Source organism: Mytilus californianus, unplaced genomic scaffold, assembly GCF_021869535.1.
Source record: "Mytilus californianus isolate M0D057914Y unplaced genomic scaffold, xbMytCali1.0.p SCAF_2, whole genome shotgun sequence".
Taxonomy (NCBI): Eukaryota; Metazoa; Mollusca; class Bivalvia; order Mytilida; family Mytilidae; genus Mytilus; species Mytilus californianus.
In genome coordinates, this window is record NW_026262668.1 from 135,785,923 (window position 1) to 135,813,277 (window position 27,355).

Genomic DNA, 27,355 nt, shown 5'->3' on the forward strand with positions numbered 1-27,355 from the left:
TGATAAGTCTAATTAGGTAGGTCGCATTCGGGGGAAAGAGCACGGGATTGCAGTTCTAACCATTGGAATAGAATATGTAGTATATTAAAAAGACAACACTTATTTTATTTTTAACTTGGAATAGAATAGAATAGAATAGAATATAGAATATTTTTATTTCCCAAATTACAGGTCCATTATAGGGCATAAAATCAGTTACAATTGATTGACATAATTGACAATTACAACAATAAACATCACAGTGTACATGTAAATGTATATTTAGTATTAATAATATTAGCATTGGTCAGAATCAGAGCCAACAACAATATGTGAATGCACAATAAAATAATAAAATTACATTATATGCATTCATTCTCAAATTATTTACTAGCATTAGTATCAATATTCATACCTGATCTTAATTCAAAACACTCTCCAATATAACAGCCCATTTTTTCCATAAGAGATACATTTTCTTGTGTCAAGAGTCATAAAAATTTGGAAGATTTATTTAAGTTTTTATAATTATAACAAAAGTTAGAAATGTATTTAAAAAAATCTTCTCTTTTGATATCATAAAGTGGGCATTCTAATAAAAAATGAAGCTCATCCTCAACTTTACCAAGTGAGCAATTTAAACAAAGACGCTCAGATCTATCTTTATGTTTTTTTGAATATCTGTCTGACTCAATTTTGAAAGAGTGAGAGCCTATTCTTAATTTACAAATTGATTGTCTTTTTTTAAAATTCTGTAGTTCTAAATATTTTTCTTTTTTAAAAACAATCTTTTATAGAAAAATAAGTACCAAGCTTCCCTTTTTCTGAGTTAATTGTTTGATACTTCAGTCTATTCCAAAATGTTAAGTAACTTTCACATAGTTTATTTTTAACATACTTACATAAAGTACCAATTGATCGGTCAAAATTTGGTAATTTAATCTATTTCTGAATATAATCTATACTAGAGTACCATGTATTAACATTAAAAATATGTAATTGTTTACAGTTCGAGATTGCATGTTCGTTACGTAAGTGCGTCACTGTTTTCGATGTCCTGTGGTGTCTGTCGTTGATGGAAGATGTTCCTTGTTTTTCTGCGGTTTGCATCAGTGTTGTGTCGATTATTATATTATTTGTTTGTGCGTTTCTCTGTGATGAGTGTTCTTGCGTGTGTTTACGCTGTATTTCTGTCACGTAGTGTTGTCATTTTAGCGATATTTTTTAACATTGTCATAAAAGCGGGAGGTTTGGCTAGCCATAAAACCAGGTTCAACCCACCAATTTTCTTTAAATGTCCTGTACCAAGTCAGGAATATGGCAGCTGTTATCAAATAGTTCGTTTCTATGTATGTTGGCGTTTGTTTTTGTTGCACTTCAGTGTTCCTATTGTTTCTTTGTTTTCCTCTTATAGTTGATGTGTTTCCCTCGGTTTTAGTTTGTAACCCGGATTTGTTTTCTCTCAATCGATTTATGACTTTGGACACCGGTATACTACTGTTGCCTTTATTTATCTGTTAATAAATTTAAAATGCATGCATTTCCAGGTGGTTATAAGTGGACAAAATCATCAACCAGTAAATTTCAAGATGCACTTTGCCACCCTGTTTGCAAAACTCTTTTAAGTAATTTTATGAATCATGATTATAATAATGAAGATTCGGAGAGAGCAGTTTCTGATTTTTTGAATATTATAAATGTTGCTGCTTCAAAGGCAAATATTTTTCACAATAAATCATCTAAAAAAAGAAGACCTAATTGTAAATGGTTTGATTCTGATTTAGGTGTAAAGAGGAAAACTCTAGTATCAAAAGGTGAATTATTGTCAAAATTTCCGTTTGATCCTATCATCAGAGGTTCATACTATAAATGCTTCAGAGAATATAATAAATTGCGTAAATATAAAATGCGCACATTTAAACAGTCTATCCTAAATAGTTTTGATAATTTAAGAGATTCTGATCCAAAACAATACTGGAAACTTATTAATTCTTTGAAGGAGTCTACAGATGATAGTAAAGAAAAATCAGTAGAACCAGAAACCTGGTTTAATCATTTTCAGTTTTGAATAAATCCAAGTAAAACAGATAGTTATCGTGGCATTGCCATTAATTCTTGTGTTGGTAAATTAAAGTTTTGATAATTTAAGAGATTCTGATCCAAAACAATACTGGAAACTTATTAATTCTTTGAAGGAGTCTACAGATAGTAAAGAAAAATCAGTAGAACCAGAAACCTGGTTTAATCATTTTCAGTTTTGAATAAATCTCCTTCAATGAGTGAGACAAGAATTAAAGAAATTAAATCTAAAAAGAACATATGGAAAAAAATAAAACCTTCTGTGAATTAGATTATAGATTCTCTGCTAAAGAAATATTTGAACCAATATCTAAACTCAAATGTGGAAAAGCCTCAGGTCTGGATGGTATACCTAATGAGATGCTAAAGGCGGGAAGTTTAGTTCTAAATCCCTTAATTCAGAAACTTTTAAACCATGTATTTTCATCTGGCATATATCCGATGCAGTGGTCATCAGTTTATTTATCTGCTGTTTTTAAGTCTGGTGATCCAAGTAAAACAGATAATTATTGTGGCATTGCCATTAATTCTTGTGTTGGTAAATTATTTAACTCCGTTTTGAATAACAGACTTGATCATTTTTTGATAAAAGAATCATTGACTAATCCATGTCAAATTGGATTTTCAAAAAAATGTAGACCATCTGATCATGTTTTTGTTTTAAAAACCATTATTGATTAATATATTAGTAAAAGGGGGGTAAACTATTTGCCTGTTTTGTAGATTTTAAACAGGCTTTTGATAAAGTGATTCATGAAGGTATGCTGATGATGTAGTGATATTTTCAGAAACACAGGAATTAAGGCTTGCAAAAGAGAATTAATATGTTACATGCATATTGTTTAGACTAGTGTTTTGATGTTAATCTAAAAAAGACAAAAAGTATAATTTTTAACAAACCAGGAAAGTTTTTAAAATGTTGTTTATATTTTGGAGGTAAAGAGATTGGATGTGCAAAATTAAAAAGATATCTTGGAATCACATTTACATCTAGCATGTCTAGTGGTATATTCAAGCAGTGTAAAGATGAATTATACAACAAATCTTTAAAAGCATGTTTTAAGCTACAGAGTTGCTTGTCATCATCTAACCCTAGTATTGCCACATTTTTACATCTTTACGATCATACAATTAAACCCATATTATTATATGGCAGTGAAATATGGGGAACGTTTCGTACTGAATCCAGCTGCATGTAAAAAAACCAATGATTATATATTAGAAAAAGTTTTTGGTCAGGATTCTTCTGAAAAAGCTCAAAATAAATTTACGAAATATATTCTTGGTGTAAACAGAAAGTCCAGTAACATAGCTGTGATGTCAGAGCTTGGAAGATTTCCTATTTATTTTACTATAATTTTATCAATGTTAAAATATTGTCATAGACTGGAAGATTTGAAAGAAAGATTATTATTTGATGCATTCATATGTTGTAAATAAAGACAACAGTAGTATACCGGTGTTCATAAGTCATACATCGATTGAGAGAAAACAAATCCGGGTTACAAACCAAAACCGAGGGAAACACATCAACTATAAGAGGAAAACAAAGGAACAATAGGAACACCGAAGTGCAACAAAAACAAACACCAACACACATAGAAACGAACTATTTGATAACAACTTCCATATTCCTGACTTGGTACAGGACATTTTAAGATAAAATGGTGGGTTGAACCTGGTTTCATGGCATGCCAAACCTCCCGCATTATGACAATGTTAAAAAATATTGCTAAAACACTACGTGACAGAAATACAGCACAAACACACGCAAGAACATTCATAACAGAGAAACGCACAAACAAATAATATAATAGTCGACACAACATGCAAACCAGAACAACAACGAACATATTCCATTAAAGAAAAAAAACACAGGATATCAAAAACAGTGACGCGCTTACGTAACTTACATGCAATCTCGAACTTTATACAATTATTTTCACAATATTCGTCCAGACAATTTTCATGATAATGATGGTATGGAAAGGCAATGTTATAATTATTTGGACTACAAACGATAAGACATAATAGATTATCAAACAGAGACCATAACAGAAACATCAAAAATAAATACATGAATGTTGAATGTACAAAATACCGAGACACGTCGTATAAAAATGCAAATTCACACTCGGTATAACAGTCATATTCGGGAATAGGTCACGTTCGGTACTTAGCAGACAGACGACATAGATGCTAAACTACAATCTAAGACGTGGTAAAAATGTCATTAGTTAGTTTAGAAACAGACACATCGTATAGATCAACCAATTCGTGATGGTGTCCATAAAATTTACGGAGTGTCATTTTTAATCTTTCCTCCTCATAACTCTGTTGGAGCAGTTTCTGCGTAAGGTGCACACTCTTGTATATGAAGTCAGTATAGTGTGAACATGCACGAGTATAACGTATCAATTGAGATATGTAAACACCATACGAAGGAGCAGAGGGTATGTTAATACTGCTGAGAAATGGGAAATTGATAATTGGGAAGTTGAAATCATCCCGTTTGTCATAGACTTTATTGTGAAGTCGTCTATCTGTGTCAATATTGAGGAAAAGATCAAGGTATGACGCAGTCCTTCTTGGATCAGTAGTATCCTTAATTTCAAGTTCACTGGGATATATGAGATGCAAGTACTGGCTGCATGGGTTATTCAGTGATAGGACATCACCAATATATCTGAAAGTAAAATTAAAGGATTTTGCAAGGTGTTTTTTCTTTTTGTCTTTTATTATCATGCAAATAAATAAACAGTTAATTACTAAAATAATGACTGGTAATTTAAAGGGAAGTAAACATTACCTATTACACTACTGAAACAATAGACGAACAACAAAAATGGTAGACATCAACTAAAGACAACCACTGAACTAAAGGCTTCTGATTTGGGACAGACAAATAAAGAATGTGATGAGGTTAAATATGTCCAAATATGATTGTGATCGCTTAACACTCCCCTAACCTAGGCACTTGAACCTAGGACAGTGGTGTAACAGCACACCATAAGAACAAAACGGCTATAAAAATCATTTGGAAAAAGCTTGACTTGTCAGATCGGCACTGTGGCGTACAAGCAATCACAACAAAAGGACAAACTCGCAAATTACCGATCTGAGAGTTCTCGCTGTATTCTAGTTTAAAGCCAACTCCAAATTAGTTCATTATTATGGTTGTAATACCACAAGTCTGATGTACAGAAACATTTACTGGAAAAAGGTAGAAATTTTTATCAAACGTTCCCGTGAATTTAGTGAGTTTTAGTATAATAGTTCCATATGACACTCCTATTATACGAAAAAAAAAACACCTTACAGTTTATTCCGTGAGGGTGCCATATTGATGGTCAGGAACAGTTTTCTGTTCAATCATTGTTGAACCGTGTTCCACCACGTTATCATCAGTTGCATGAAGCTGATACGTCTCTGGTTGAAGTTATAGACATGAATGTACACGACTTTGTGATCTCAAACTTTAGTATTTCAGTATACTGATATTTCAATAAACGACAATGTTAATTGATGGCTGCTTTGTCAGCAGGTACAAACACAACAGGTTTTTGAGAGTTTAAAAAAATAAATACGTACTTTTTATTATCACAATATCAAGTTTAAAAAGATGGGGATTAGAATTAAACAAGAGTGCACACGCTGAAATGTCTCGCCTTCTTTACTATACCATTGATTTTCTGTTGATAGTCCTAAATACAAAGCTTTACTACAAGTAACACATAAACTTAACATGATCCAAGAAAATGAGGTCAAGGTCAGATAAACCAAACGAGAAATACATGTACACCTTACAATCATTCAATAAACCAAACATAGTTGACCTATTGCTTATTGTTTCTAAGAAACAGTCTTAAACAAGAAAACTTAACATTGACCAGTGAACCATGAAAATGAGGTCAAGGTCAGATGAACCATGCCAGACAGACATGTACACCTTACAATCAATTTAGGCATTAAATATAGTTGACCTATTGCTTATAGTATCTAAGAAACAAACTTAACCATGAAAACTTAACATTGACCAATGAACCATGAAAATGAGGTCAAGGTCAGATGATACCTGCCAGACAGACATATACACCTTACAATCCTTCCATACATCAAATATAGTTGATCTATTGCTTATAGTTGAAGAAAAACAGACCAAAACACAAAAACGTAACACTGAGAAATGAACTGTGAAAATGAGGTCAAGGTCAAATAAAACCTGTGAGACTGACATGTACATCATAAAATATTTCCATACACCATTTATAGTTGACCTATTGCATATAGTATTAAAAAAAGAGACCAAAACTCAAAAACTTAACTTTGACCACTGAACCATTAAATGAGGTCAAGGTCAGATGACACCTACCAGTTGGACATGTACACCTTACAATCATTCCATATACCAAATATAGTAGACCTACTGCTTATAGTATCTGATATATGGACTTGACCACGAAAACTTAACCTTGTTTACTGATCCATTAAATGAGGTCGAGGTCAAATGAAAATTGTCTGACGGGCATGAGGACCCTGCAAGGTACGCACATACTAAATATAGTTATCCTATTACTCATAATAAGAAAGAAATTAACAATACAAAAAATGTTGATTTTTTTTCAAGTAGTCACTGAACCATGAAAATGAGGTCAAGGACAATGGACATATGACAGACGGAAACTTCGTAACATAAGGCATCTATATACAAAGTATGAAGCATCCAGGTCTTCTAGCTTCCAAAATATAAAGCTTTTAAGAAGTTAGCTAACGCCACCGCCGCCACCGGATCACTATCCCTATGTCGAGCTTTCTGCGACAAAAGTCGCAGGCTCGACAAAAAATAGTGTTACCATGCCACTTGTTAATATGTCCAGGAAGTCAGGATCCTCTAGAGGTTGTCGTTTTGGTATATCCGGACACTTTTTGTCATTTGGGAAGTTTTGTGTAGAGGCCAGATATTTGACACTCGACATTGACTTTTCATCAGGTTTTTTAGTCATTGTCAATATATTGTCAATATATTTCCCTCTACGTATTTTTTTATTTTCGTGTTGTAAAGTACTCACGGTATACCGATTTATTCGATGTCTTAAAATAACCACCTAACATTGTTCTATGAACCATAACAATTAAAGAAAGTGTTCCAGTAAACTCATATATACTTTCCTTTCTATGCACTTTTCAAGCAGGTACGATTCTTTATATTACGATTTGAGAAAGTAAAAAATTCTCTAAAACAAATACATTTTATAGTAACTATATATGACCTTGACATAAGATGTAGTGGCGATCTGAAAATCTTATCTTAAGTGACCGGTATTAAGGTTGCAATCCAATAGAAAATATTTGATTTAGCATCCAAACCATTTTTTCTACACAAATTTTGTTCTATTTTACGTTAATGCAACCATTACCTTACCCTTAGGGATTGGTATTAATTATAGTATTTGATTTGGCATTTAGGAACCACTCTCTAGTAACTATGATCTTGACCTCTACTTTAAATGTAGTGACCTCAATATCAATAGGGGTCATCTTCTTATTATGTGAAATATATATTCAGGTAAGGATGTAAAATGATAAAAAAAAAAAACATATTTGATTTTACATTAGTAAATCACTTTTCTTCTACAAATTTGGTCTATTTAGTAAGTTTGACCTTGACATTAACTGTAGTGACCTCAAAATCAATAGGCATCCTCCCCTCAGTACAATGTATATATGACTAAATCCCAGTAAGGTTGAAATCCAATTTAATTTAATTTAGAATCCAAAAACCACTTTTCTGCACAAAATGGGGTATATTTTTCTTAATTTTGACCTTGACATTAGACATAATAACCTCAATATCAGTAGGGATCTTTCTTTCAATAAATGTGACCATATTAAAAATTAAGGTTGCAATAGGATATAAGATATTTGATTTAGCACCTAGAAACCAGCTTTCTGCTCAAATACCTGTATCTTTTTCGTGTTAAACTATGGTCTTGACATCAGACCTAGAGACTTCAACCTAAATAGGAATCTTCCTTTCTTTATATATGACCATATAACCAAGTAAGGCTGCAATTTTATATAAAGTAATTGAGTTAGTATCCAGTAATGAATGACACAGATTGACTGACGGACCGACTGAATGACAGATAGGTAAAAACTATACACCCATACTACTTGGAAGTGTGGGGTTTAATGAGGTTTAAGTCAGGTAAACCCATCCAGATGGACATGTATACTTTACAATGATTCTATTGACCACACAAACTCAGCACATCTTGAACATGAGGTTAAGGCCCATAAACACAGAGAGGCTCAAGAATTTTGTTCTAGAACATAATGTGATCCATACCCAGGGTTTTCATTGAGCATAGAGCACATTATTTTCTAAAATTAGATTCCTGAGCCAATGTGGTAAACCTTTGGTTGCTACATATAACAGTGGTTATATAGACTAAAAAGAGTTGACCTATAGTACTTGAGAAACTGAGCTAATCACTTAACTTATTATGATCAGTAAACAATGCAAATGTTGCCAAGGTCAGGTATTACTTTAAGTGTATCAGAAACTGACCTTATCATAAAAACAAGATCAGGGTAAGGTGAAAATTGTTGTAGTATTTAACATCCTTGTTATTTGTTCTATGCTGGATAGTTGTCTCATTGACAATCATGCCACATCTCTTTATTGTGTATGCCACTGCCACTGGCTTATATTGTTATCCATGTCTGTCCTTCTGTAATTCTTAATTCACAGTTGTTCAGATTTAAATTTGTTATGAAAATATAACTAAGTAATAACAAATTTGATGAAAGAAATTTGGAAAACATGTCATCAACAAAAGGACTGACAATTAACATCTGCAGTTTGTAATTTAGTATTTTTTCACTAGGCTGAGGGGGTGGACAGCTTTTGAGGGAGGTGGGAGGAAGGGCTGCGGGAGGTGGGAGACAAAAAATAGGTGGGAGAGAAAAAAAGATTCTAAAAGTGGGAGGTAGGAGATAGGGGGGCGGGAGGTGGGAGAAGGGTGCCCCCCCTGTCCACCCCCTCTAGGCTATAAATAGCTTTTGGATTTTATAAAAAATCATTGAGAATATCATAATCATCAAGAACATTGGAGAATATCATAATCATCAAAAACACTGAAGAATATCATAATCATCAAGAACACTGGAGAATATCATAATCATCAAGAACACTGGAGAATATCATAATCATCAAGAACATTGGAGAATATCATAATCATCAAGAACATTGGAGAATATCATAATCATCATGTAAAACATTGGAGAATATCATAATCATCAAGAACATTGGAGAATATCATAATCATCAAAAACATTGGAGAATATCATAATCATCAAGAACACTGGAGAATATCATAATCATCAGAAACATTGGAGAATATCATAATCATCAAGAACATTGGAGAATATCATAATATCATGTAAAACATTGGAGAATATCATAATCATCAAGAACATTGGAGAATATCATAATCATCATGTAAAACATTAATAACAGGACTATAAAGAGGAACATTCACAGATGAACTCGCATAATACCAACATCTGCTTTTCCAGCAGTGAGTATACCTTTAAGTAACCTTGACCTTTGATGATGAGAAAAGGGTCAATGAAGACATTGCATTAGAGGTAACAGTAGTTTACCGATGTTCAAATGACATAAATCATTTGGTAAGATACAAATCAAGGGGAAAGAAAATGAGCCTGGGAGCTTCAACCGGTAAAGCTCTAATTTACCTACAATGTATTATAGACAGTCATATAAATAACCTTCCTCCTCATATTCCTCAGTATGGCAATTAATTCCAGTGGCACTAAAGAACAAAAGTGATTATTCATTTCCTTTTTATAAATAAAATAAAGATAACTTTTAGTTCAGAGTTCAGTTTATGTACAGTAGTTAATTTGTCAACATACATATATAAAAATAAATTATCAACACCAAAACAAACAAAAAAATATAGAAGATTTAGCAAACAAATTGTATACATAGCACCACATTACAACATGCCCAGGAAACACATAATGTAAGCATGACATAATAATTTGGTCATATGTATAAGTAACTGCTGACTTTACCTTAGTTTGACGTCGTTGAGGTTTGGTAACGTAAAACATAACATATTTTTACGTAATATTTACGTAATGGGCTTTTGAGAATACGTTGTAATGACGTTTATATAATGTCGAACTTTACGTATTTCAAACGTATAATAAAAGTTACATTTACGTAATTGAATTTTACAAATACGTTATAATGACGTTGTTCTGATGGTATTCTTTTTACGTAAATTATTTCGTAATTAAAACATCATTTTAACGTATGCAAGTAATACTTTTAAAACTGACCTTAGTAATACGTTTTCTAATATTGTGTATCGTAATTCTGTTGTAAAATTTACACACCATCTGGTCGTTTGTGACAAATTTTGATTATTATAATTGAACATAGTTTTTATTGATAGATTTAATATTGGTGTGTTATGAAACAATGTTTTGCGTCTCTTGCGTCTAAAACAATTGTGGTCAGTGCATGTTTATCCGAAATTCATTAATATATCATAAATTATCTCTGATATTTATTTAAATCTGATGCACATTATTATGTGTTGCACATATTCTATCTTTATATAAACAACTCTCCTTTTATTCATACACTTAACACATGCTATAATTGACAATTATATCACTCAACCGCACTCTGTTTTGTATTACGTTGAATTTGATATCAGTGGGAGCGCCTGTGAGAGGAACTAGGTCATAAAATTCAAAATCGTCTTATCAACACACAGAACTTTATACACACAGAAAAGAACATAAAGAAGGTGAGGTATGTTTATAAATCAATTAAGCTATTATATTTGTGTAATTATAGCCGTGTATAACTAATGTTTAAAGGAGAATTAATGAAACAGAATTCTCTTTTTGATTGATTTTTTGTGCTCCTTGATATTAAAACACAGATTGATATATAAATTAAACAAAAAAATAAACACGAAATCATTCATATAAACAATCATTATTTGACTTATCACATGAAAGTACAATGTATACTCTAATGCATGTTGATATAGAAATAGTTATCAAAATACAATGACAAATGCACATGCAGCTCAGATATACACATTATATATGTGTAAAAATAAAATAAAATGGTATTGCATATTTGACATCTTTAAATGTCTCCAAGTGAAACAAAAAGTATTTAAACATGAGAATACGGCAAAATGTAATCAAAGGACGTTCTTCAGTCTGATGTAAAAAGCTATCAAAGATATATGTTAACAAAGATATCCTAGATAACGTTTAACAATATTAAGTAATTCATAATCTTTATTATAATATATCCTATTTTCATGCATTGTCAAATGACAAAACACTACTTTTGAAAAAGATTGACGTATAACCATGATAAAGAAGATAGAAAACAAGACAGATTGATTTGATTTTTGGTGTTTTAACGCCACTTTTAAGCACCACTTTTGGGCTATTTCGTGGCGGCCAGTTTTTATTGGTGGAGGAAGCCATAGTGCCCAGAGAAAACCACCGACCTTCGATAGGAAAACTGACAATAAAAAAAAAATAATAGTCACAGCCATTATTCATATACACCTGCAAAAGCTGTTATGCAAAGTTTTAACTATTATATGGTACATAAATTTTTATTACATGCATTATATTTTAGATTAATTTCAAAGCTCATGGTAGAAATTTCCCTAGATCAAAGACTGTGGATCTTGGAGAACTATTAGAGAAACTGGAAGCATTCACCCTAAACAGAGGGATGCGGGATGAAAATATGTTAATTTGTATGCCCCACCTACGATATATAGTAGATGGGCATTATAGTTTCGGTCTGTGCGTCCATTCGTTCGTCCGTCCGTTGTCCGTTCGTCCGTCTGTCCCGCTTCAGGTTCAACTTTTTGGTCAAGGTAGTTTTTGATGAAGTTGAAGTCCAATCAACTTGAAACTTAGTACACATGTTCCCTATGATATGATCTTTCTAATTTAATGCCAAATTAGAGTTTTTACACCAATTTCACAGTCCACTGAACATAGAAAATGATAGTGCGAGTGGGGCATCCGTGTACTATGGACACATTCTTGTTTTTAGTATAATTCTAATAATTTTAACATCACTTTATGTCATACCAATATGCATTTAGAAATGAATCACGTTATTTACAAGATAAAATAAAATTGTGCAATACAATTTATTTAGAAATCATTTTATTTCAATTATTTTGTCACAACAATACATGTTTGATTTTGAAATGCGAATGAAGACAAAAAAGAAGGTTTATCTGCTCAACAGCAGTGTAAGTGTATTCTGCTAAACATGAGTCACCGGGAGTAGAATTGGAATAAATCTAGTTTTCCCGTACTAAAGAATTTTGGAAGGCTGATTGAAATAGCATTAATCAATCCACTGTTAAGTGTGTTTTACTTATACCATATGTGATGGTTGTTGACCTTAATATATAAAGTATCATTCTTCACAAAGTTAGTTGAAATGGGTTCAGTTGTGTCAGAGGAGATCTTTGAAAATAGGCTGTGGACTACCACGACAGATGCAAATTAATGGGCCAGTAGAGCTAAAAAGGGTTTTGTCTTAAAAAATCTTTCACACTTCTGTCAGAAATCTTCTGAATATGCAAGAAAACATATTATTAAGGGGAGATGTTAGTCAATTGGCCTAGTTGTTTCAGTGGAGAAGATTTTTTTTTATTTTCAAAGAGGAACAACATTGGACAAATGCAAAGATATGACAATGGTTCACATTATCCTTATGAACCATATGAGCTAAAAATGGGTAATAGAACTGAAAGCCAAAATAAGACTTCAACATATTTGCAATCTAAGCATTATTGCTATGGCCTGAAAAGTAATACCTTTTAAGTCTTTCCTTCAACAATGACACAGGCACATAAACTATAACTTAAAATATACAGACTTCTGTAGTAAAACAAAATATACATATATCATACTATTCACACATGCAATCAATAAATATCATGCATACATGGATTATATTTATTTTAAGTCTTTGCTTAAGGTTTTTCTTAATTCCTAGATTTGACCTTGTAGCTTCAGAGAAGAGGCAACTTGAAAATTTGCTAATTGCCTCTAATGATAATATTTTTCACAAAATCAGAACTCTGAAATGTAATGAAGGAACTTCCTTCCAATATTCCTATCAAATTTGGTTCCAACATAAGTCAAGTAATTTCAGAGAAGAGGATGAATACGAGATTCATTCTGAATCTGTATGAAATAATTACTGCCATCTATGACACATAATTATTGCCATCTATGACACATAATTATGAAGGAAATTAAAGAGTTTTTTTCAAGTAAATATTACAATATGGCAGTGTTGTTTCAGTGGAGTAGATGTAAAATAATTGATTTATTACATCAAAAACTTTACCAGGAAGCCATGATCAGAACAAAATAAGTAACTTTTATGTATGGACTTCAATGTATTATTGTTGCCATGTTGGAACAATTTGTCCAAAGAGTTAATAAGAAGAGTAGACGAAAATGTTACTGAAAGTTAATAGATGAAAAATAATAGTATTAGTAAACACAATATGATGACAACAGCTCATACTGGCTTTAAAGGGCATCTAAAATATGTAAACACAACATGATGGCAACAGCTCACGCTGGCTTTAAAGGGCATCTAAAATATAACACAAGTCCTACAATTGTATACTGTTCCAGCTCACGCTGGCTTTAAAGGGCATCTAAAATATAACTCCTATAATTATATATTTTTCTCTATCTGATTACTCAACTAATCATATGAAAATTTGTAATAATTTACCACATCTCTGAACAATAATTACAGCTAAACGATCTAGTCTTATATCTCATATATCTAATTATCCAATAAAGTAGTATTCACTTAATAGACATATATACACCTCTACAATATGACCTACTCTCATTCACTTCAAATTCATTTCCAAACACATTTATACAAGAACCTTTATAAACACTGGAATGTATCATTTATATTTAGACATATCAAGCTATCTATTTTTTTCCCCAAAACTCACATTATAAATTCATTTGTATTTATCAGCAATAAAAAAAAACCCTGAGTATAACAAAATAGAGAGAACATTTTTTTCTTCACATTTCGAATTAATTCAAAATTATCTTCCTCACTTCAGTTAAAATTATTCTGAAGGAAGATTTTTAAGAAAGTAAGGTGACTGCAACAAAGTTAAATCTAAATGAATAATTCAAATTAAATCTAAAGGAAAGCTTGAGTAAAATCTAAAGAAATCATTTTTAAATAAACAGACCAAACAGATAAGAAGTCTTTGACTAACTGTCAGAGATCTAAATGTCAGCTGATATGTATCAGATCTACATGTTAATGGTATCCATTCATCCACCACCAGATCTTTTGATTAATTGAACCTTAGTACAGCTGCTATCCACCATCAGATCTTATGATAAACTGAACCATAGTACAGCTGCTATCCACCATCAGATTTGTGAGTATGTTGTATTTGCCTTACATCCTTTGCTTACAAACACAAATCCATCCTGTAAATAAAATTATAAGCCTTTGGTCAAATCCAGATAATTTACTTCAATTCAATTTGGTGGATAAGTCACATATAACTTTCCTGCATTAACATGAATACAATATAAAATGTTTAAAAGAGTATGATAATCAAAGTGTTTGTGAGCACTTCAGGGCAAACATTGCATTCATTTTGCAGTAAGAATTAAAATAAAATACACCATTGTATTAAGCATTGGAAGCCTATGAATTGGAAATATATCATCCTTTGTCCATAATTTTTGGCATTTTCAACTACAATTATGGACAAAGGAAGATAACTCCAATCTTAATAAACAGCTGCGCCATGAGCGCATGATATGCCCGTCACATTTTTTACGAATAAAGTTCAATAACTTCTCAATGTCATATCAGAAATTTGTTAAAAATTGAAAGGGAGCTTACATCAATAGATATAAACAATTCTCCAAAGTTTCATGAGAACTGCTGAAAGCATTTTTGAGTTATTGTCAGAAAACTGGAAAATCCCCCTTTTTTTAATGAATAAACTCAGAAACGTAAAATCTAAATTTTATAAAAAACGAAAGGGAGCTCACATCAATAGATATGAACAATTCACCAAAGTTTTATGCAAATTGGTTGACAAGTATGGTGATATGCATACACATCATTGTGTAACTTAAATACCTGAGTATATATTTCATTGATTAGTTTCTTGAAATGTACATGAATAGGACTATAGAATGTTGTGTTCAATATGCTATGTCTTTCTGCTCTCAAAAGTAGTGATAAGGCGTGATAAGGTCTAGAAAATATCAAGCCAGTCCCATAAGGGTTTTGATTGCATGAATGCAATCTTGACCCAAAAAAACCTTGAAGTGTGCAACGTCACTGAAAATTTATCAATTTCAGCTAAATGGTAATGTGTAGACTTCCAAAATGTAATTATCGGTACCATTTGAAGACCCTAAAAAGGCGGTATTATTGTAAACATCTGGTACATATTATATCATGATTTCCTTCAAGATTTCTTCATGTAGAAGAAATACCTACCAGGACACAAGATTTCCAGAAAATTGACAATTTTTAAAAAAGTTTTTTTTTTTCTTTTTAAAATTTCTTTATTTCCATCAGTTGCTTGTTACATTGTCTTCAACAAGTCCAAGCTTCTTGTGAAGAATAAATGAATAATATAAAATAAGGATGTGTTGTATAATTGCAAAGGAGACAACTATCCATCATAGTTCAAGTGAAGCAGTTTATGGGCATACAATACAGTAGCAGGGGCAGATAATAATGTTTCAAAACTTTTAGTGTTGTTTTCGCGATGTTGTTAATCAGAACCCTGTAATTTCGCGATGTTTCTTATAAGAACGATTGCATTTCGCGACGTCGCTTTAAATGTAGTCACATTTGCGGAAAATCCACTGACGTCATAAATCCGGTTGCGCGAATTTGAAAAAAAGTACCTGCTAAGAAAATCGGCCATATCACGAGAACTGTTATATTTATTCATTAATAATGAAGTTAACAGTATTAACTTGAAATGTGAAAAAAATCAAATCCACATTCATAATTTTGTATGTGTTTTATTTCATATAGGAAATGAATAAAAGATATGTAAATAATAATACGTCGATGAGACAGAAACCCAACTGCACAAGAAGACCAATAAGTAATTTAGATATCAACGTACAGTCTTGAACAATATATAATATCTACACCATTTGGCAAACTCTAAATCGTATGGAGAATTGTACAGATAAATTTAATAGAGACTATCAACAAAATGACAAAATAACATGATAAATAAAGACAAACGCCTATACTGTTCTGACTTTGAATAAGTACATTTTAAATAAGTTTAACGACATTTTTAGAGTTTAACCCAGTGGAATATATATGTGTATGAAGAAGAACTGTCAGTTAAAAAGACATGGTTATAAGCCCAGTATGATAGACCAAAAACAAAAACGCACCCGTTGATGTGCTAAGCATATCCCTATGAACATATTATGAGAGAGAGAAAATCGAAGTATGAGGTATCTGACAGACCAGAAAAGTGTTCAAACGTTGCAACTCATTGCTGTTAAGCTGCTGACCAAATATGAAGTCTTTCTGTAAGGTAGTTTCCCAGATAAGAAACAAAATATTTGTTGGACCACCGGACGGACGGACAAACAATAAGGTTGCACCCACTCCTAGATTGGAGGTATAATACATGTACAGACAAGTAAGTCAATAATTATATGTACCGTAATAAAAAAAAACCTGGAGACAAGCTTAGGTAACTTATCTATTGATACAGAATCATGCTCTAATACCGACTGCTGTACTTCCTATGAAATGTTTAACTACACCATAATGGACTATATTGAGACAATTACGACATGAATTTGCTCGAAACAGCTCTAAATATTCACTTTTTAAACATGTTCAGAGTAGTTCTAAGCTGACCCGAGTTAATGTGGATATGGTTTTGCGTTCATATAATGCCTATAGAGTAGGCTGTTAGTTTTCTTGTTTGAATTGTTCACATTTTCATGTAGGGGCTTTTTAAAGCTGACTATACGGTGTGGCTTTTGTTTTTATTGAAGGTCGTACGGTGACCCTTAATTGTGTTTATCTTCGTAATTTGAACTATATGGTTGATAGTTGTCTCATTGACAATCATACCAACTGTCCTTGTTTTTATATTATCCCACTTACTTTATAATTGTTTCATATTTTGTCACGTCGGGGCCTTTTGAATAATTAAAATTATGCTCAAGCTGTGTTGTCTACATGAATTGTAGGACTAATGTCGGACAGAGATGCAAATTAATTTTTTTTATTAGATTTATCTTTTTTGTTTCCGAACATTTCTTTTCTAAAGTAATTTACTAGAATACTTTTTGTATCCAAGTTTCGTAACAATTCATAAAGGTTTGGCAAATATTTTGTGCTATTTTACGAGTAACCAGCTTTGAAAATTTTGATGATTAATAACTTGACAGCGTAATCGTGAACGGCGGGAATGATTTCACAACGTTGTTGCGATTAAAACTTATTTCAACGTGGTTTAGCGCCTTATTGGCAAACGTCTCGTTTGCCATTAAAAATCAAGGTTTATTGCTTTTATTGGAAAAAACAAGCACATGGACCCCCAGCTTTTTCTTTTGCAATCAACCAAGTAATGTTTAAAGAACGCTCAGCCAAAATTTGAAGAAAAAATCAACGATCGAATTTTTTGTGCACTTCTGAATAGACGCAAAAATATTGTCAATTTCTTTATTTCACTAATAGTAATATAAATTCAGAAACAATTTGGTTTAACCTTAAACTTGTTACAGCATGGTGATGCCATGGATCAAGGGAACATTTTACAAAAAACCCGGTAAAGTTATGACTGTTTGTTCAAAAGTATTGTAACTTTCCTTAAAAGTCCTTATTAATGAGCTTTCAGGGTTTTCCCTTCAAATATGCAAATTTCGAACCAAATTATCTGAAAAAGTAAGTCATGAAGGTATATTTTTCTTTGCATATTTCAAAAGTACACATCGAAATTGACCTTCTACCAAAATTTCGAGAAAAAATCAACGAGGGATCTCTACTGTATCGTATGCCCTTAAGGCAAATAAAAACTTATCAAACAGACATAGCTTGTTGACTTATGTTTTACAATGTAGATTCTATGAAAGGCTGTAGGGATTTTTTGTCTACTTTAATGGTGTCATAATGAAACAGTCTTATATCCAATCAAAGAATGAACAGATATCTGTTTCATATTTACAAAAGCAATATAGGCTATTCTATACATAACACCAGGTCATTTATTATGTAATTCACAGAGATATAATTATAGATTTTATGATCCAAATAAATTCTTCTGAATATTAATGCAGTGCTAAAAAAATGTTGTCTTCTTACCTTTATCAATGAAGGTAATCCCTTCCAAAGTTCTAAGTTAGGTACCATTTCTATTCCACTGGCACCTCTCATAAATTTCATAAATAGTATACCTCCTACTAGATAAATTATCAATAGTATAAAAAATCTGAAAAAAAAAAACATGTACAGAATATATATCAGAAAGAGAGCTCAATAATAAACAATCAAATTTTAATGGTCAATAAAGCAGAAACCAGTTCTAATTTTTCTATATTTCCTGTTTGATGTAAACAATCTCCTCTAACAGTAATATCAATTTCTATCAATAATGTTTTATTTAATTCACCTTAAAATGATTTACCCATTCACCACAATACTTACATTTAAAACCTCTTTTTTATAAAAAATACATGTGGTAACTACTATATATTTGAGGTGGCATCATATAAAATCAATCTTTAAATACATGTACTTTTAACACACCCTTTTTTTGTAAAATCTTTGAAAACATCAAATATATAATGTAGTGTATGTGTTACTGAAAAACAATAGTAAAATACTGTTTTGATTTTTTTATAAAAATTAATTATAGGTTGTCTTTTGTGCAATGCATCATGTTTTTAAAAAACACAATAACCACAAGGCAAATAATTCTGATCAAACCAGTGCTTGGGCTGTTTAGAAATAGCAGTTAGATGTGAGCCCTTTTTCACTGTTGATTACTGTGGTTTTGAGATGAAGAACAGCACTGTTTGTTTACTTTTGTTTTAATCCAATTTCATGTAATGTGTCGTGAATTACCACACTGTATCCTGTCTTTACCATTATCGCTATTTTACGAATTTTTCCTTTTATCTTGCTGACTGATAATTTCCTTTCTCAGCAGAGTCGAGTGATATGAAAATTATCGCTAGAAACTATGCTGTTGTCAAGGAAATTAACAACGTCTTCATAGGTCAAATAGCGATAAACAGATTATCATTGGTCATCTCAACTCGATTGTTTTCTCACTTTCGCCGTACCTGCTCAAGAGAGAAAATCAATCTCGTTGAGATAACATTCGATAATCTATAATTACACAACTTATTCTCTTGTGCTACAGAAATAAACAAAAGGGAATACAGAAATCTGCTTCTAAAAAGGAAAATTATAATTCGATAAATACATCATTAGTTTATAGATACTTACATCAGTAGTATAACAGAACCAGTTGATAATCCTCCACTTCCTCCCTTGACACAGGCATGCTGTGTAGTTAGTTTAAGAACCTGAAACATATTGTTACATGAACTGTGTTGGTTAAAGTCATAAAATGGAAGCATTAATTTAGATGATCTAACAGCTGATGTGTCTGCCATTTGTTTCCTTTGATTCACTTACATGTACAATCCAACAAAATGACAGCATTTGAATATTTTACCATTATTCTGTTAAAGTAGTACATTCGCTTTGAATTATTATTAGCTGTTTTACTATATTAATTGGTCAGAATTTGTCAGACATGTTCTATTGATCCATGTAAAAAATTTGCATTTGAAAGCTAACACTGGGGTGGTAAAGGACAAAAGGACTATATACAGCATGGTCAAGATGAAATGTGCATTTTCAGTATCAACTATTCATCATGCAACAATGGACCAGGATCTCCTGCTTATATTCACATACTGTAAATTCAGAAATTATTGCGTGCATTTATTGCGAATTTTAAAAAATGGACAAAAATGCGAGATTAATTATTGCGATTTCAGGAAAATCTTCATACAGATGAGCCTCCTTATGGGGTTTTTGATTATGTGATTACTTGGCCGTTTTTATAGTGATTATTTGATTATCAGACCAAATATTTCATGAATATTTAATTATTTAATAATCTAGGACTGTATTTTTGATTTTTATACCCCCCGCTATAAAAAAGTAGGGGTATACTGTTTAATTATACCCCCGCTTTAAAAAAGTGGGGGTATACTGTTCTACCTCTGTCTGTCCGTCAGTCTGTCCGTCCGTAACAGGAATATTTTTCGTGGCATCTTCCTCAGAAACTACATTACAAGGATTTCTGAAATTTGGGTTCAGGGTTTATATAAGTCAGCTATATATACCGTGTGATGCGTTTTCAGATTCATCACTCAACAACTTCCTATTTACCGTACACTTACATCATTTTACACATGACATCCAAGTTGAAAATTTTTGTCACATTTTTCTCAGGAACTACATTACAAGGATTTCTGAAATTTGGTTTCAGGGTTTATATAAGTCAGCTATACCATGTGATGCGTTTTCAGATTCATCACTCAACAACTTCCTGTTTACCGAACACTTACATTGGGCGGTTGGGGTATCATCAGTGAGCAGTAGCTCACAGTTTCACTTGTTTGATTATCTTGTTTAAAAAAATAATTAAAGATTGTGTGATTATATTGGCAAAAAATTGTGATTATGTGATTACTTTGACACCCCCATTAGGAGCCTCACAGATATATGTATGTATCAGATATCAGAATACGAGTTCTTATTATTGTGATATTCACTCAGTCGCATTATTCGCATTAATAAAAACCTCGCAATAATTTTTGAATTTACAGTATTCATGTTTGGATCATTCAATGTACAAAGCTTCATAAGAATCTGATGAATGGGAAGAGTTTCATCCACAAAGGGCATAATGAAAAGTATATTTTTGTTTTTGTTCAAATGGGCATAACTATTGGGATTTGTTTAATGACAAGAAACCTACAATATGCACATATTCATATTAGGGTCTTCCACAGGATGGCTCAACAAACATAACATACTGAGTAATATCAAAAATTTCTGAGTTAACATTATTCTAGAAATACTCAATGTACAAAGTTTGTTTTTAACAGGACAAAGGACTCAAAAGTTAGATAGACAGACTTTGTTTGTGGAGTTTAAACAAATTGAAATCAATCTGTTAAACACTTACATATATCCCTTCTGGTTGTGGCTTTGGTGGCTTTGGGCTACTATCTTTGACAAATTCCAATGTATTTCCATCCCCACATACAACTTGTATTGTTGTAGTCCTGAAAAATATTTGAGCTAATTTACAAATGGAAACTTGGTGAACAATTATGGTAAATAATTGTAAACTATAAGCATATAAGATTTTTGTTACCATATATCACAATGAACAAAAATATTACCCTTGACCTTACTTTACATTACATCTATTTATAGAGGTAAATGATAATGCCAGGAAAATATAAAGTACTATTGATTTTTTGCATACATGTATTACACATAACAAAGTGTAAATATATATGCAATTTATTTCTATTTGAAATCTATACTGAGACTTTAATCCATATGTCTCCCTATAAATCAGTCATGATTTCATTACAATGTTACTTTTAAAATGTTAAGTATAATAATCAACCATTCACATACATTTCTGTAAATGGATCAGAATTTTTATCAGCTTTCTTTCTCCTGCAACAAAATTTGCAACTGTAAGAAATCACACATGCATCACATTCAAACCTTGAAGGCACATGTATCATATTCAAACCTTGAAGGCACATGTATCATATTCAAACCTTGAAGGCATGTGTATCATATTCAGACCTTGAAGCAAGTGTATCATATTCAGACCTTGAAGGCAGGTGTATCATATTCAGACCTTGAAGGCACGTGTATTATATTCAGACCTTGATGGCACGTGTATCATATTCAGACCTTGAATGCATGTGTATCATATTCAGACCTTGAAGGCATGTGTATCATATTCAGACCTTGAAGGCATGTGTATCATATTCAGACCTTGAAGGCACGCGTATCATATTCAGACCTTGAAGGCATGTGTATCATATTCAGACCTTGAAGGCACATGTATCATATTCAGACCTTGAAGGCACATGTATCATATTCAGACCTTGAAGGCACATGTATCATATTCAGACCTTGAAGGCACATGTATCATATTCGGACCTTGAAGGCACATGTATCATATTCAGACCTTGAGGGCACATGTATCATATTCAAAACTTGAAAAGTCAAATGTTATTGATGTCTAAATTAAAATTGTACTTTTCCTCGAATTTTTGTAAGTGTCAGAAAGAAATTATAATTAAATGTTACTAAATTTGACCTTGTATAATCCCCAGGGTTGCAGATAATTCAGCAAGAATAATTGTAATCCAAAATCATAAAAATTCATAAACCATTGGTATATGTTAATTCTTCACCTCTATAACAATTAGACTGAATGTGAAAGTTCCAAATGAAAACAATTTTTTAGGACAAAGTATACTGTTACAGCACCAAAATTTAAAAATAAATACAACACTTAAAACTAAAGTGAGACCAGCCCTTTAAAACAAAATTAGGGACTATCTTGTGTGCGTTTTAAGGTGAGCAGAAACTATTTCGATAAAAAATCTATTAGCACAATGAACTGTTCCTTTTATATATAGTTTTTTCATATAACATTGTGAGTCCTTTTTCACCAATGAAATCAGAATTAACTATAAGTTAGCATGCAACATTTTCCTGTGAATAAAGTGTAATGATATAGTTTCAAAACTGATGTTTTTGTCAGATAAACATAATTTTTTAGATATTTTGTAAGTTTAAAATACATTTATTTCCAAAAAAAGGAATAACACATGGTCCTTTTACCCTGACTTGGTACAGGCACCAAATAAGCTTCAAAATCTGTCCATCTCAATTGCACAGTATAACTACTTCATGCGATACAATACTGTAAATTTATTTTGTGTGCATTTATGTGATTGTTGAACAATTAACAAAAATGAAAGATTAATCCTTGCAATTTCAGGAAAGGTGCATCAATATCTAAAATAGTCTTTATTTTTGCAAAAATTATTCTGTCAAAATTTTTGCACAAATAAAAACATCAGAAAAAATTCTGAATTTACATCTCAGGACAGAATTCATTTATCCAATCTGCCAATATCATATATATATTTAGATTCAGGAAAAGTATTACAATTCTAACTCATATTACCTTATAGTTTTTTGAGCATCATCAGCAGTACATTGAAATTTCATGCTCAAACTTCCAGCTTGAAGGTCACCTTGGAATATAGAACCAGACTCTTTTCCTGCACAGTAGTATGTAGTAGTTGTTCCTATGCTTTGTTGGCATACCTCAACAAGTAGAAAAATAACCAATAATGCCTCACCTATTCAGTAACTGTTTTCCTTCTTAAAGGATATATCAACAATATGTAATAAAATGCTCCGCAGGGCGCAGCTTGATACGACCGCAGAGGTCGAACCCTGAACAGTTGGGGCAAGTATGGACACAACATTCAAGCTTGATACAGCTCTGAATTTGGATTGTGATTAAATATTTGACACAGCATAGGTTTCTGACACAGAATGAATGTGGTCTAAGAACTTAAAAATTTTAAATTGGACATTCACCTATTATGGTCCAATATCCAAAATCTAAATACATGGTTAGATTCAGCATATCAAAGAACCCCAAGAATTCAATTTTTGATGAAATCAAACAAAGTTTAATTTTGGACCCTTTTGATCTCAATGTGGACAAAAATGATAACAGGGCCCAAAAATCAAAAATCTAAATACATGGTTAGATTCAGCATATCAAAGAACCCCATATATTCAATTTTTGTTGAAATCAAACAAAGTTTAATTTTGGACCCCGATTTGGACCAACTTGAAAACTGGGCCCATAATCAAAAATCTAAATACATGTTTAGATTCAGCATATCAAAGAACCCTAGAAATTCAATTTTTGTTAAAATCAAACTAAGTTTAATTTTGGACCCTTTGGACCTTTATGTAGACCAATTTGAAAACGGAACCAAAAATTAACAATCTAAATACACGGTTAGATTCGGCATATCAAAGAACCCCAATAATTCAATTTTTGATGATATCAAACAAAGTTAAATTTTGGACCCTTTGGACTTCAATGTGGACCAATTTTAAAACGGGGCCCAAAATCCAAAAACTTAATACACGGTTAGATTCAGCATATTACAGAACCCCATATATTCAATTTTTGTTGAAATCAAACAAAGTTTAATTTTGGACCCCGATTTGGACCAACTTGAAAACTGGGCCCATAATCAAAAATCTAAATACATGGTTGGATTCAGCATATCAAAGAACCCCATATATTCAATTTTTGTTGAAATCAAACAAAGTTTAATTTTGGACCCTGATTTGGACCAACTTGAAAACTGGGCCCATAATCAAAAATCTAAATACATGGTTAGATTCAGCATATCAAAGAACCCCATATATTCAATTTTTGATGAAATCAAACAAAGTTTAATTTTGGACCCTTTTGATCTCAATGTGGACAAAGTTGATAACGGGGCCCAACAATCAAAAATCTAAATACATGGTTAGATTCAGCATATCAAAGAACCCCATATATTCAATTTTTGTTGAAATCAAACAAAGTTTAATTTTGGACCCCGACTTGGACCAACTTGAAAACTGGGCCCATAATCAAAAATCTAAATACATGGTTAGATTCAGCATATCAAAGAACCCCATATATTCAATTTTTGTTGAAATCAAACAAAGTTTAATTTTGGACCCCGACTTGGACCAACTTGAAAACTGGGCCCATAATCAAAAATCTAAATACATGGTTAGATTCAGCATATCAAAGAACCCCATATATTCAATTTTTGTTGAAATCAAACTAAGTTTAATTTTGGACCCTTTGGACCTTTATGTAGACCAATTTGAAAACAGAACCAAAAATTAAGAATCTAAATACACGGTTAGATTCTGCATATCAAAGAACCCCAATAATTCAATTTTTGATGAAATCAAACAAAGTTAAATTTTGGACCCTTTGGACCTCAATGTGGACCAATTTAAAAACGGGGCCCAAAATCCAAAAACTTAATACACGGTTAGATTCAGCATATTAAAGAACCCCAAGAATTCAAGAATAAATCCCCATTGAAATTGATCAAGAAATAAGCAATTTATACGAAGTATCTTCTTTTGCACAATACTGTGCAATTGATTATTTCTTGCTATTGCGCAATACTGTACAATTGACAATTTCTTGCTATTGCGCAATATTGTGCTATTGGATATTTCTTGCTATTGCACAATACTGTGCAATTGAAGATTTCTTGCTATTGCGCAATACTGTGCAATTGAAGATTTCTTGCTATTGCGCAATACTGTGCAATTGAAGATTTCTTGCTATTGTGCAATACTGTGCAATTGAAAATTTCTTGCTATTGCACAATACTTATTATATAATAATTTACACATCCTGTTTGGTGTGTATCTCCTACCATATCATTATTATTTGCTTTTAAATATAAATCAGAAATAACCAACTTAAAATGGAAAATTTTAAAAGAAAAAAAAAAGGAAAAAAAGAAAAAAAAAAATCCCCCCCCAAAATTTTTTGAACCCCCTTATGAATCATCACCCCCAAACTCAATCTCAGCCTTCCCTTTGTGGTATGGTACCTTGCAGTACAATTTCAGAGAGATCCATACACTTGAACACAAGTTATTGTCTGGAAACTAGAAAAATGCTTATTTTTGGCCCCTTTTTGGCCCCCAATTCCTAAACGTTTCGGGCAATTACCCCCAAACTCAATTCCAGCTTTCCCTTTGTGATATGGAACCTTGTAGTACAATTTCAGAAATATCCAAACACTTACACACAAGTTATTGTCATGAAACTAGAAAAATGCTTGTTTTTTTCCCCTTTTTTGGCCCCTAATTCCTAACATTTTGAGGCAATTACCCCCAAAATCAATTACAGCCTTCCCTTTGTGATATGGAACCTTGTGGTACAATGTCAGAGAGATCCATACACTTACACACAAGTTATTGTCTGGAAGTTACAAAAATGCTTATTGTTGGCCCCTTTTTGGCCCCTAATTCCTTAACTGTTGGTACCATAACCCCCAAAATCAATCCCAACCTTCCTTTCATGGTATTGAACCTTATGGTAAAATTTCATGGAGATCCATTCACTTAAACTAAAGTTAGAGTGCGAAAACCAATGTGTCTTCGGACGACGCCAGACGACGCCGGACGACGACGACGACGACGACGACGACGACGACGACGACGACGACGACGACGACGACGCCAACGTCATACCAATATACGACCAAAAAATTTTCAATTTTTGCGGTCGTATAAAAAGGATAATAGGAATCCCTAACTAGAACTGGGAGTGAGCACGTCAAGAAAGGATACCCTGCACTGCTATTTCAATTATCTCCTTTATCAGGTTGGAGAGGATCTATGTTCCTTTAAGCAAGTATATCATCAACTAAAACTCCACACTTCTGTGAGGTTTTTATTCTAGGTTCTGTTGCAAAAACACAAAAAAATTGTCAAATGTCATAATTCAAGGCCAATGACTTCTATATTAGAAGTCATCTGACTGTTTCGATCAAATTGTCAGTTTTGAAGGTTTGTATAGCTGATAATTTTTGCTCTTATAGTTTCTGCCTATCTCTTGTAGTTTTCGAGATAATAGGCAATAAAATGCTTTGCCAAGCGCAGCCTGATACAACTGCAGAAGTCAAACCCTAAACAGTTGGGGCAAGTTTGGACACAATATTCAAGCTTGATACCGTCTGAATTTGGATTGTGATCAAATTTTTGACATAATATAGGTTTCTGACACAAAATAAATGTGGTCAAAGATCTTAAAAATTTGAAATGGGACATTTAATTTACCTAGTATGGTCTGATATCCAAAAATCTAACAACATGGTTAGATTCAGCATATAAAAAAACACCAAAAATTTAATTTTAGTTGAAATCAAACAAAGTTTCATTTTGGAACCTTCAAACTTTAATACATTTGAAAATAGGGCCCAAAATAAAAAATCTAAAT

At 32.1% G+C, this 27,355-nt stretch overlaps 1 protein-coding gene across 2 annotated transcripts in view; it reads right to left on the minus strand.

The window, feature by feature from the left end:
• Nucleotides 1-9,913: 9,913 nt before the first annotated feature.
• The window catches only part of LOC127731138 (cation-dependent mannose-6-phosphate receptor-like), a 28,394-nt gene continuing 10,952 nt past the window's right edge, over nucleotides 9,914-27,355 (minus strand). The window contains exons 3-8 of one of the 2 annotated variants that reach the window (XM_052240067.1): nucleotides 23,487-23,629; nucleotides 21,444-21,543; nucleotides 19,685-19,764; nucleotides 18,536-18,662; nucleotides 14,564-14,646; nucleotides 9,914-14,517 (exon numbers count right to left, since the gene is read on the minus strand). In XM_052240067.1, the coding sequence (XP_052096027.1) occupies nucleotides 14,587-14,646; nucleotides 18,536-18,662; nucleotides 19,685-19,764; nucleotides 21,444-21,543; nucleotides 23,487-23,629 (510 nt within the window). In that variant the 3' untranslated portion in view covers nucleotides 9,914-14,517; nucleotides 14,564-14,586. Of the gene's footprint in view, nucleotides 14,647-18,535; nucleotides 18,663-19,684; nucleotides 19,765-21,443; nucleotides 21,544-23,486; nucleotides 23,630-27,355 lie in introns of both variants that reach the window. The other variant, XM_052240066.1, reaches the window with a different exon arrangement.